Source organism: Netta rufina (assembly GCF_964035555.1).
Source record: "Netta rufina genome assembly, chromosome: 20".
Lineage (NCBI taxonomy): Eukaryota > Metazoa > Chordata > Aves > Anseriformes > Anatidae > Netta > Netta rufina.
The window spans coordinates 1,842,441-1,855,728 of record NC_140144.1 but is presented as its reverse complement, the minus strand read 5'-3'; the positions used below and the strand labels follow the sequence as shown (position 1 = coordinate 1,855,728).

At 44.7% G+C, this 13,288-nt stretch overlaps 1 protein-coding gene across 7 annotated transcripts in view; it reads left to right on the top strand.

Moving 5' to 3' along the window:
- Positions 1-13,288, top strand: part of ZNF618 (zinc finger protein 618) — a 178,819-nt gene that overhangs the window by 131,719 nt on the left and 33,812 nt on the right. For 4 of the 7 annotated variants that reach the window (XM_084299151.1, XM_084299149.1, XM_084299152.1 and 1 more), the window contains 5 exons: positions 846-935; positions 2,338-2,373; positions 3,068-3,145; positions 4,172-4,261; positions 11,578-11,766. In XM_084299151.1, the coding sequence (XP_084155277.1) occupies positions 846-935; positions 2,338-2,373; positions 3,068-3,145; positions 4,172-4,261; positions 11,578-11,766 (483 nt within the window). The remainder of the gene's footprint in view (positions 1-845; positions 936-2,337; positions 2,374-3,067; positions 3,146-4,171; positions 4,262-11,577; positions 11,767-13,288) is intronic. The other 3 variants (XM_084299154.1, XM_084299150.1, XM_084299153.1) reach the window with 2 other exon arrangements.

The following is a 13,288-nucleotide window of genomic DNA, read 5'->3' as shown; positions in this document are numbered from 1 at the left end:
TGTGTTCCTCTGGGAGTGGTGACCGTAGGCATCCCGGTGGAGGAGAGACCCCCAGGGGGACTCCCCCAGGATGGAGAGCCAGCAGGTCTCTCCTCTGACAAAGGGACACGCAGGGAGCACTGGGTGGGCACCTGAGCAGGATAGACACAGGAGGGAGCTGGTGTTTTGAGGGCGCCGGTGGCATGTATCAGTGGGGGATGAAAAGATAGGAACACAGCTGTGGTGAAGGGGGGCTGTTGTTTGTGGGCTGAAGGGAGGGGGCCCAGGGTACTGATACATACGGTACCAGGCTGTGTCGGTCCTGTCATTGGCAGATGTCCTTTGTGCTTTGAATTGCTGGTTCTCTTTGGATTTGTTTGTTCTCATGTGCCCATACGGGATTCTGGGTGCAGTTAGCCGCCAGTCAGCAGCAGCAGTGAGCACCAGGTGTGGACAGGAGATGCACATATTTCCAGTCCTTTTTTTAGGTGGCATGTTATGTCTTTGGCTTCTAACAGCGCATACCTTGACTCTGTGTTAAATTCTTCCGGTTCGTCTCCACCCTGACCAGCACTGTAGTCCTTAACTTCCAAAGAAGATTTCAGCAGGGCCTGCTGAGAGCTCTTATAGAGGCTTTACTGGAGAGCAGAGCTGCCTGACTGAAACAAAAAGCAGGATACCTTAGGATTAGCTACGTAGCACGGGGGGGTCGATGTGAGGCAGTGGCTATCTGCGTACCTGAGAGATTCAGCGTGGTGTGTGGGATCATTGTGACTGCATGGGGGTTTCTGACTGAGCAGTGTACTCTGGAGTGCTTGCTTTTTACTTCAAGGTTTCTAAAGTGGCCTGTTTTCTTATTCCTACAGACAACTTTAGGTACACGTGTGACATTTGCGGGAAAAAATATAAATATTATAGCTGCTTCCAAGAGCACAGAGACCTGCATGCCGTGGATGGTGAGTACTATTTTGACATTTAGACACCTAAACTAAAATGAGAAGTGGTTGCTGTGTTGTCCTGGGGAAGGCAAAAAGTGGTCCTGCAGGATCATGCAGCCCATGATGTGCAGGACATGTCGCAGCATTCCTCGCTCGCCTTTGTCAGGGGAGGCACAGTCTGCAGGCACTGCAGGGAGAAGTCTGCTGGGCTTGATTCTCTTTGCATGCATCAAAACAACACCCTCTGCTGGGACCTGTGGTCCTTGCAGTCCTCCCTTCTGTATTAAGGTTAGTGGTTAAGATGGATATGCTAGAGCAGAGTGCCTCAAGGTAAATTGTCCGTCTGGCCACTGCCTAGGCAAGAATTGGTTGCTTTTTGGTTTCTGACTTCACATGTTTGTTCCTAACATGACCTTCTGTGAGAAACCACGTTTCAGAGTTGAGAAATGTTGTTTCATTCTTGTTAATTGCTGTGGTAGTGAAGAGATACAGTTGTCAGGCTTATTTTTCCTTTGTGAATGTAGATGTGGTCTAGGCGGGTGACCTTAGACAGAAGCAGACATCCTCCTCTAGAAGCAGTGTGTTTGTTTTTTCTATGCTGGGGGGAATAGAAGCAACAACATACTGTCTTTGGCTTGGCTGCCTATACTTACAGGTCATTTAAAGCTCCTTAACTTGGAGCCCACACCTACTCCAAACCCTCACTGCACATGCTGTGAGCATGTCGGTGTTGCTCCTCACCTGGCTGAGGAGGGAGGCCTGGCAGATTTTTAGGTAGAGACTGCTTGGGAAGCAGAAAGTTCTGGCTAGCTGGAGCATCTCAGAAAAGCACGTGGATTTTCACAGTAAATGTTTTGCTGTTTTTCAGTGGAACACGTGTACATCTAAATGTGCTCTAAGAGCCAATGTTCTCTTGCAGTACACCATGACACACTATTGTTCTTGTGAAGAGACCTAAAATTAAATTAGCAGGGCTAAAAGTCACTGTGAGATGGACGTGTCTGCTCCTGTCAGAAGTGTGTCTTCATAGCTATGGTTCAGGGAGTGCTACCTCAGCTTATGAGACAGCTTTGGAAATGGCTTCCACTTGTCTTTTGCAAAGACACTGTTCATCATGGTTCCACCGAGGGGGTGGTAGTGTCTCAGCAAACAAACGTGAAGCAGGTGTGCACCTGAGCTTCACGTGGGGCTGAGTCTGTGTCAGAGCAAAGGCCTTGAGAATCTCTGTGTTTTAGGGCTGGGCATGCTCATAGTTCCTGCGTGGATGCTGGGAAGAGGAGGGACTGGGGCACAAAGCCTGGTGTATTCTGTGGGGCTGAAATATGCTAAAGCGATACGTGAAATACAGGAGGAAAACAAGGCCATTTAAGGATTTAATTTCTGTTTTGTTTCTTCCCCTCCTTCTTCTATTCTGTGTTAGTTTTTAGTGTGGAAGGTGCCCCAGAAAACCGGGCAGGTAAGCTGTGATCCTTCGTGTGCTTTATTTCACAAACTTTTTCAAGCATTCAGTAATTCAGGTACAGCAGGTCCGATTCTACACTTGTAAGAGTCAAACGAGTTTTTTCACTGATTACAGTGGCAGAGGAGCATCCTCTCTGCCTCACCTGGTGTGTACAGCCAGTAGGTTAATGCCCAGCCCTAGTAGATACCAGGCTTTTGTTGTACGTACAATTGATCAGGCTTCTGAAAAATCAAAGAAACAGGTGTTTCATGTCTCTGGTGATTTAGTGAATTGTTCAAGGCATAGATTACATTATTTTATAAAATGGGTTGGGTTCTGATTTGCTTCGAGCTGTGGTGTTAGATGGTAGGAATTCACTGGTCAGTGTTTGGTAGCTGACTTGTTCGCAGACTGCATTACTGTGGCCACTTTCAGACATCAAAACATCATTAGATGGGAAGAAAATCAGGAAATATAAATCAGGCTTTGAATTACCGGGCTGGAAAGGGGGTTAATATTTGACTGGGGCACCTGAGGTGGAGGAGGGACAAGTCAGACAGAGGGGTCATTGGGTTTGTAATTCATGTCTTGAAATCTTGTTACAGATTGAAATGTCATTACAGATGCAGGAGCATTCAGTGCCTATGCAGCTGTAGAAGGAAAACCTGAGGGTGTTGTCAGCTCTCTTGCTGGTTCTGTTCTCTTGCAGACCCCTATGACCAGGCCGTCATAGCAGCAGATGAAGTAAAGGAGGAGGAGCCGGAACCCTTCCAGAAGATTGGTCCAAGTATGACTTATTTTAGAGATTCAAATATCAGAGGCAGCACAATGGTTTCAAATGTGGCACTAGGTGGAGTTTGTCTAGTAAAACCAGAATGCAATGCCTTATGCATAGATTTTGGGACCCTAGGAGTTCTAAAAGATACATTTAGGTTCAAGTGAACACCAACCATCACCAGCCCTGGCCCTGTGAAATGCAGCCTTGTGATGTTTTCTGTTCAAGATCTCTGCTAAGAAAAGAGGAAAGAAGTTGAGGATAAAAGCAAACTGGCAGTGATTAGAGAGGGTGTTAGGGTATACTGGCAGCATTGACAGGTGATTGTGTGCACACTGCCTCTGTGGTGGGTTCTTCAAACAGATCAGGGTGAAACCAAAGAGATTAGAGGACCAGATTTTGCCCGATAAATTTTGGAAACAATTGAGTAACCCTGGATTTTACCTTGGCTTGTGGCTTCCTATCAGTTCTGTTCTTCCCAGCACTGGCAGGAACAGGAGGTGTCAGTGCATGGGTACACTACCTCATTATTTCAGGTACCCCCAAAACATGGATTGGCACAGAAAAGCTCATCCTCCTGAAGACAAATCAACAATTCCAATATATATTCTGTAATTAAGACTTAAACTTGACAGTTCTGTTCCCTGATTTGACTATCCCTGCCATGTCCATTCATCACAAACTGTCTGTAACCAGAAGACAAAAATGTGTTGTCTGTAGTTTAGACTTCAGAAATGGATTCTCTTTTGTTTTGCACACTTACCTGCTGCAATTTCGGATAATCTCTTGCACCTTGTTCAGTTCTACTGGAGCTGGTCCATCAGTCTAAGCACTAGCTTTAACTGTTGCCTTTTTGGGGGAAAGGGATGTGTGAATTATAGGACAGATTAGTTCCTAGTACATGAGGAAAATGCTCTAGTGTGTTTTGTCACCTGGCCTGGTTTCAGTGTAAAGAGTCAGGAATTCAGTGATTTTGTGAGAGGATGCTGCACTCTTTTCTAATTTTATTTAATGCTTATTTATTTAAATTCTTCACAGAAACTGGCAATTACACCTGTGAATTCTGTGGCAAGCAGTACAAATACTACACTCCATACCAAGAACATGTGGCGCTGCATGCACCTATTAGTGAGTATCCTGCTGGAGATCTATTTTATTACAGACTGTGATTTACAGTGGTTGGTGATAAATGATGAGGGCTGCAGGAGAGGTTATCATTCTTGTGGATCCTTCCACTGGACCCTGTGGGATTGCAGCTGGCAGGCCACAGATCATGTGCTGACCAGACCACTGCAAAGCTGAGCTGAAATCTCCTCTTAGAGGGGCACTGTTACTGTTAGGTCTATAAAGTCACTTTTACCAAAGCCCATGCAATTTCTTATGTGTTCCATGGGGGTTTGATGCATTATTTTGTTGTTTAACTGAAAGTTCCAATACCTAAAGTATATATAAAAAAGTGATGCACAAACTTTTCTAGCCTCCCCTAAATAAATGAGTACATGCTGGGGGGGAGCATCTTTCTTTTGAGCTTCTGAGAAACTATTGCAGACAGCGAGTTCAAACTGGTATTCAAAATCATGTAAATTACCTTGGCAGCTTACTACTAAATCACAGGCAATAAAATATTTATTTCAGGGAGCTCGGGAAAAGGCAGTTCTCAGCATACTACACGACACTACGATCTGCACTCTGGAGGGACACTACGATCTGCACTCCCCAGACAAAGGGGAGGTTGTAATGAGCAATTAAGTGTAATTCAGTGCAAAAGTCTAGTGAAACAATTGAGAGAAATTCTTGCTATGTGCTGGTTTGGGATGCTTTAAAAGCATGCAGGGAAGTTCTTTGCTCCTGAACTTCATGCTTCTTTCATAGCATCGCCCTGTGCCACATTGCAATTTTAATTCTGTGAGCCAGCATGGTTGCTCTTTTGCCCACATTTGTCCAGCTGCCAGCATTTTGGCTGATGATGGGGATGGATGAGCTGAGTTCATTAAAGTTGGTTTTGTTAGCTGCTCATCCGCAGCCAGCAGAGGGAGTGCATACTCCTTCCTCACCAAATAGAGCTTAAGTTAGAGTTATTCTAATGAGGCAGCTTTAGTTTTAGACATACGTAGAAAAAAAATGGGAACGTAGTCCACCAGACGATCACTTAGAAGGTAGGTCAAGGCTTGATGGCTCTTGACAGCTCCCATCCAGGTTCCCTGGGGCATGGAGATGTACCAGGATGATGGTAGAAGGTGTGGGGCCTAGAATATCTCTGCCACCACCCTCGCATAGTCAATCTGCTTATCTCCCATCTGCTCAAGGGAACTAACTTATGGTTGCACATGTAACAGTTATTCCTAAACATCCCTACACACTCAAACTCCACTTTCCAGACGAGACAGCAGTCTAAACTCAGGTGTTTTCAGGTCCTCAGAAAAGCTGCTGGAGGTGATCAGTAGTAGATTGATCTATGAGTATAGAGGGGCCTATAGACACTGAGGCTCTGATGTCTTTAGTCCACCCCTGTACAGATAATCAAAGAAACTTAGTAGCTGTATAGCTAAGGAGCAGTGTGCAGTGATGAGTGTTCATCAAATCTCTGCTCAACAAGAACAGATTCTTATCTTCTCAGTACATCCCATTTGAAGGGGATTTATCACTAAGGATATCTCTCCACCCTCCCAGCCATCTGTAATAATAGTCTGCAGCTGCTGGTCCCAGTCCAGCCTATCCAGCATAAAGGAAAAACACAACTGTTCTTTGAGAGGAATTCGCCTGAAGTGGGCCCTGCAGGTATGACTGCAGATACAGACGGTCCATGTGGATACTGCCCTTCTTCCTGAGCAGAGTGCAGCTGTAGGATCATCTGCTCAGCATGAGGGTTAGGGCTAGTGCTGTGGGCCTGATGTACACTTTTTGGCTGCTAGAAGCCAGAACAGTCTGAAACTGCAATGTGGGAGAAGTCAGAAAGACATTTCACCAAGTGCCAGGAGAGCTGCTGAGATAAGCCTGAACCCTAAAGGGTCAGGAGCTCCCCTGTGTTAGGCAGGGATTTGCCAAGCAGGAAGCTATGTTTTTTCCAGTGGTCACCAGTTTTGGAGGAGGTGGCACATTGTTTTGCATGCTGCGATTGAAGCCATTTTTGCACCATGGTTTCTGCAGTAGCCTTTGCAAAGGAGAAAGAAGCTGTTCCCACCAACGACTAGAACCAGCAGTCACTGAGGGACCAAGTCCAGTCCTTTCAGCAATTATCTTTTAACTATGAGGACACATGAGGTCAGATCAGGATAATACTGTCATAAGGTTTAAACCCTCCTTACAAACTTTTTTTTTACATTTTTTTTCCTCTCCTAGTTGCCATGACCAGTAAGCTTTATGATTTATAGTGACAAACTGCAATCCCTGATGAACATACGGGATGTGACTAAGCTCCCAAGGCAGGCTGGCCAGTACATCCTCCCAGTTTGCTATGTTCAGACTCTGCTCTTCATTTAAACCAAGGTCCGGTGAGGTAGCTGCAAACACCTGACTTTTGATGCAGTGCACAACTGGCTTTTCTCATCCCCTAGCAACCAGAGGAAGTAAGAATGAGACTCTGCCTTTACCCTGGCCTTGTTCTTGTGGTTATATGGCAAATGCTGAAAAATTAGCCTTATTGGGGTAAGGAACACACTTCAGCATTACCAGTCCAGCTTTCTGGGTCTCTCTGCCTGAGTGCAAGCTTCCCTTCCGGAGCCTGTCTTTCTGGTTTTCTGTGATAATGGATTAAAAGTTATTGAAACGAGGCTAAAACAAGGACTTATATCCTGCAGGGTCCCTGGGGCCTTCCAGGATAATTTTTGGTCAGTGCTACTGGATACCTACTGTCTGTAAAAGTGCTCTGCTGTGGGGTTCCCTGGAATTGTTAATGCCAAATAACTCCTTCAGAACTCCCCTTTTGTTAGTGAGGAGAAAGAGCTTTTTCCTGTGCCTAGAACTGGGTTATTACTCTTCTAAAATACTGATTCTTACCATGTTTCTATCAGCCGAGAGGTCTATTCACTCTAGGAAGAGTGTTTTTTTTAAAAAAAAAAAAGGATTGTGGAAATGGACTGTAGGCATGTTCGTTGTCACTGGTTTAGAAATGTCTCTGAATGGAGGTGCACATGAGGGAGGGCTCAGAGATTTCTTTCTGTCCTCTCACAGCTCTATCTGCTCTGTAATTTGGAACATTTGCAGGTGGCTGTGCTATTGTGGATGCAGAGAAAACCTAGTGCCTTTGGGACGTGGGCTGGTAAGAAAAGCCACTGAGACTGTTTTAGTTTGCTAAGTCCAGGCTCAGGAGTGTGCACTCTTCTGGTAACTGCAGGTATGGCAACAGACTCCAGTCATGGAAACATGTGGTGAGAGCTCTAAAATCCACACAGCTATCCACATCCATTGCTTCCAGGATGGAAATCTGAAGTGATGTTAGGGCCCTGAGTGCACTAATAAATCTGGGTGGCCCTGGCTAGCCTCACATGGGGCCTCCACCCACACACAAAACCCCTATGTCAGCTCAGCTGTTTTGAGTCTCTGTGCAACACTATGTGATATCAGTCTACAGCTCAGTTGTAGACATGTAGATCTGGACCCTGGCCTGTAGACCTCTCAGCTTGACCTCAACCCTGTCACATCACTTTGGACCTCCTCGAGCTTTGCTGGGCTGTGGCTAACCCTGATTATCCTCATCAGACCTGATCCTGCCTCTGACCTGTGAATTGACTTGTCAGCTTGACCACAGACATCCCTCATCACCAACAACTTGCCTGATGATCTGGACTCTTGATTGAACCTGGCTTCCATCTCTTGCCTGCCCTGTTCACCTTTTGGAGGCCATAGGATGGGTTCTGGCTGGTGAGGCCCCTGCCCTGCCAGCCCTGTGGCTGTGCTTGACTTCTGAGGGGACAGCCAGACTACACCATGAAAAAGACTCCCTGCATCCAGACTTCCTGCACCATGACACCTGAGAGGCTTTCAGAAATTCATCGGGCTTGGCTGCTAAATTACTTTTCTTGTTGTAAAGAGCACTGAATACAATTTGTTCATCATAATTGCTTACACACTTGCAGTGCTTCTTAAAGACAGCTGCCATCATGGCTTTTTCTCTTAAGGAAAGAAATGCTTTTTGGTAGCATGTCACGTTTCCACTTAGGTCCTACCTACCAAAGAAAATAAAAGATCCAGATTCCAGCTATGTGTCTTTGCTTCCTCCGTTTCAGTGAGTGAAACTTGTGAGTTTCATGTTTTTTCGCACTCTCTAGATACAATGTGCCTTAGCAACAGACTTTACAGGCCTGCATTTGTAATACAACTAAAACATGTGTTTGTATAGAGAAGCACGTTAAAAATTTGATAGATTTGAGCATGGAGTCTTTCCTATGGAAAGTTCTGTTTCCAATAGGGGAGGTCTCCATTCAGCATATGGAATTTTAAGCCATTGCTAAGGAATCCCTTTCCATCATGTTCATTAAATGAAGGTTTTTCTCCAGAGGTGATCGCATTCCATCCAAACCATCTGAATGGCTTTCTTGCCATACTCCCTTATCTGTCCTGACAAAATGTGTCTGAAGAAATGTGATACGCAAATTATTAGCCAGAACTTTCACCTGGAATAAGTTAAATTACTCAGATAATCTGATAACCTTCTCTGTTGTGGTAGGGAAGAACAGAGAGTTAATGTCTTCCTGATCCTTCTTGGGAGTGTTTGTATACCCAAAGCACCTCAGTTGCTTTAGCCACGGCATTGCCCTGAGAACACTTCCACAACCATTGTGACCATGCACTGCAACTACCAGGCTCTTTTTTTCTGCTGCCAGGGAGGAGTCCCCTATCTTTTTATTGTCACCTGCATTGTCTGTCTTCTTTAGCACACCATGTGCACTTCTGTGCCATTTTGTGTGGATATAGCATGGTGTACTCAGTTTAGTTTAACAGCTGATTGGAGATCATCCAGTGAATCTTAATCTCCATGTTACTTCTTTTTCTACTAGGTGTTGGATCATTTAAAAACTTTTTAATGAAGTTTGGGGTGTTACTCAAGGTCACTGATTAAAAAAGGGAGGGAATAAAGAAGTAATGCTTCTCTAAGTTTGACATGGTGGGGATGCACCGACAGCTGAAACTTCTCTACTGCCCTCCCTTTTCCAACGTGTCAGCCTCAACTGGGGCATATCTCAGATATTTTCTGAGACATTTTAAAAATAATATTCTGTAACAGCAATTATGAGATCAACTATACACAATGCTGTCTCTGGTCTTGCTGTCTACCTGCAGATTTTGAGGCAGGGTTTTTTTGTAGCCATTCAGCAATTCAATATTTTAATTTCTGCAAATATCTTGAACTTGGCATTTTCATCAACCTGAGGCAGTGAGTTCCACAATGAAGACTTCTTATCAAGAGCAGAACAGAAGAGCTACATGATTGTCTCTACATATGTTGCTTAGTTTTCAGAGGGAATTTGTCATCTGGTGAGCTAAATTCTAAAACATGTTTTCAGTGAGTTGCTAGCATCCTCAAGACTGCTAGTATTAATATTCTTTTGTCTGTCTTGCCTTGCTGGCACAAACTCTGTCTCTGCCTAGAGTCAGATGGAGCAGCCTTCTCTCTGGAGCCCAAATTTGAACTGTACAACTGGAGAGGGAGAGGACTAAAGCCAGGTCTCCTGCTACATCACAGGTTTGAGACCAGATGTCAGCCTGTTTATCCCTGATACAAACCATGACATCATATTTGTTTAAGTTGGGAGGAAAAAGAAGTCATCTTGGAGGTCTTCATAGCATTCAGACTTCTTCCTTCAGATCTCACAGAGGGAGCAGGGTTATGCAATGACCCACTGTTTCTGACATTGAATAGTTGGCTAATTGCTTCATCATTTGGTATAGATGGGGAAATAAAGCAACAGTTGGCAGGAACAGGAATAGTTGGAAATTAAATGACACATAAGAAGGAAATTGTCATATCTGACTACATATGTGCTGGCACTTTGGCAGCAACTGGAGGAGAATTATCCATGGAAATGAAATGGAGTCTAGGAAGCAAAAGCAAGCCTTCTGCCTGTTCAGCTGGCCAGAGACCAAGCAGAGAAGTATCTTGACCTTAACTATGAGAGAACCTAGTGTAGACTCTCCTGCATAAGTACACTATAACATTTACAGGAAATGTCATCTTGGATCTCTGTAACAGATCAAATGAAACAAAAAAAAAAAATGTTTCCTTTGAGTATCTGTTTGCAGGTTGCTTTGAAAGTACTCATCATCACTCTGCCATGCTGCTGACCTCTGGCAGGAAAAGATGAGAGCAATTCTATAATGTCTCATGGGATTTTGGAAATGAGCATCCAGTCCCAGCCTTGGACTTTTTTCCTTGTCTGCTTCAGAGACAGGCTGTTGTGCTGCTGTGGCAGTCCATGACTGAGAACTGCTCAATGTTAAGTGTTTCTGAGTTACACTATACAGGATTAGCAGGTTACCGGTGCTACCTTCCAGTTGTAGGCATCTTGAAATATCACCCAAGTACAGAAATTGCTGCTAATGTTTGTGGGTAATGTGAACCCTGTTTGTTAGTGATTCTTGGCAGTTGGTTGGAGTGGGTCTTGACTTCAGGAGCCACATCCAGATTTCCGTGGAAGAAGTCACTGCGGAATGAAGGGGGGTTTTAGGTTGTTTCTCTGTTTCTGTATTTATTTTTTTTTTAATCAATGAGGCCTAGACAAAGGGCTGTCCTCTCAAGAGTTTTTCATATGACTTTTGGCATTGAAAATTCCTGGTGATCCTCACTGTCCATTGCAGAGACCAAAATGTAAGTCACGTGTATTCAAAGAGCATACCCCAGTAATATTCAGAACTTTTCCATGTGCCACCAGCATTTGTGTGGAGATGGGGACCAAAAAGTCTTTCCTGACGTGCAGGATGAGAACTCTGCTTCATAATTCCTTTCCATTACAAACAGACAGCGCCATTTGCTTTATATAGTTAAACAGACAAGGAACGTAGCCAGGGTTCTCTAGGACACGTGTGAGGCTCAAGGAACAAAGGTGTATACCTCTCCCCATGTAGAGCTCTGACTAGCACATTAGAAATCTTTTCTCACAGTTCAGCCTCTTCCTGACACAGGAGCACAAAGTTGCAGGTACATCCAACCAGGCCATGGCAATAAAATAGGAATCCTAGGTGGATGGGGTGATTCCTACTGCAGTAGGAATGGGTTGGTCATGTGGCAGTTAAAGGTGTGGAAGGGAAGTAATAAGCTTCAAGAATCTATCCCCTTGGGTGAGTGGGGAAAACAATTTTGTTACTTGGGATCAGTGGATCCACATTTGCTGTAGGTCCCCATGCAAGGGATTCGTGAGCATGGCTGTTAGAAAGCAACCCTCCCAGAAGGCACACGGTCTGGGAGCTGACTGACTGTCCAGGCACTAGTTCTGAGTGTTCATATCCAGAGTTCTCTCGATCTCCACTCTTCGTGGCAGTGAAGACACAGGGGAGCCAATCCAGCAAAAAAACACCGTCTTCAATAAACCGATGTTCTACCCTCCTGCACCGCACCCCCTCCGGTGTCCCACCGGCATCCCCATCCCAGATGTTCCGCGCTCCAAATTCTGGATCCCCAGGAAGCAAGGCCATCACAGGTACCAATTGCCTTTCTACCATCAACTTTCTTATCTGCTTAGTGTCCAGTCCTGCCCTGGATTGGGTTTTGACCCTTCCTGGACTCAGTCTGCTCCATCCATGACTGTCCCAGAAAAGCTCCTCCCAGAAGCAGTTGAGGGGATTAGATCCTTTGGCACAATATAAATAAAAATTCAGATCAGCAGTAGGTCTTCATAACCCAATGACAAGTTTTTGTTTTTTAAAGCATCGTGGTAACCACAAGGTACAAAAGACCCTGTTTCAAATCCTGGTGTCACAAACTGAGGAGAGCTTTCTGAGAAGGATTGGCTTTAGTAGTTTGTCAGGTATGGAGATTTTTGTTTGTTTTTCAGCTTTATTTGGTTTTTAGTTTTCACTTCTCTCAAGCAGGTGTCTTCAGGGTTAAGCCTGGGCCTGGGCAAATGAAATGGAGTACAGGTGTTTTTGCAGTGCTCCACTTCCCACAGGAACCACTGGGAGATAACATGGGCTCCAGCAGCAGAATTAATGGGACAGAACAGAGGTGTCAGAAAACTCAAATTAATGCGGATCTTCCCTTTGTTCCCTCCCTCCAAACAAGTTCAAATTAAAAAAAATAATAATCAATTAATAAATAGGATGTGAGACATAGTATTCACATATCCAGAGAGCAGGGAAGAGCTCTTTTAAATCTGTGGGATTGGTAGATACATATTGCACAGAATCACAGAATTGTCTAGGTTGGAAGAGACCTGAAGATCAAGTCCAACCTCTGACCTAACACTAACAAGTCCTCCACTGAACCGTATCGCTAAGTTCAACATCTAAACATCTTTTAAAGACCTCCAGGGATGGTGACTCCACCACTTCCTGGGCAGCCCATTCCAATGCCTCACAACCCTCTCAGTAAAGAAGTTCTTCCTAATACCCAACCTAAAACACTCCTGATGCAACTTTAGCCCGTTCCCATTTGTCCTGTCACCAGGCACATGGGAGAACAGACCAACCCCCACCTCACTACGGCCTCATTTAATGTACTTATAGAGAGCAATAAGGTCACTCCTGAGCCTCCTTTTCTCCAGGCTGAACAATCCCAGCTCCCTCAGCCACTCCATGTAAGACTTGTAATATCAGTCCATATTCCATATCAGTACAGGAGAAGGGCAGGTTAATCAGCTGTGTAAACACCCCTGAATAGTCTGGCATGGGCAGATCCTGAGAAGCAGAGGTGGGAGAAGCCACAGGATGCTGAACAAAGGTGCTTTTTGTTAGAAGACACATGTCCGCATCTACCAGATGTTGCAGTGTGACCTGTCTTCTTATATCTTGTGGATCCTGAAATTCCATATTGTTATTGCACATCCTAAATACTAATATGATTTTATTACTGAGTTGAGGTCTATCCAGTTTAACCAATTTAGGTGTTCAAGCTGAGCAACCTTTTTCATTACTTATGTAAGCTTGTGACAACTTCTTCCAGTCCCGTGTCTCTTTCAAAAGCAGAAAGAGCCTAACTGGGAGTCTTCCAGAGTCCATATTCAT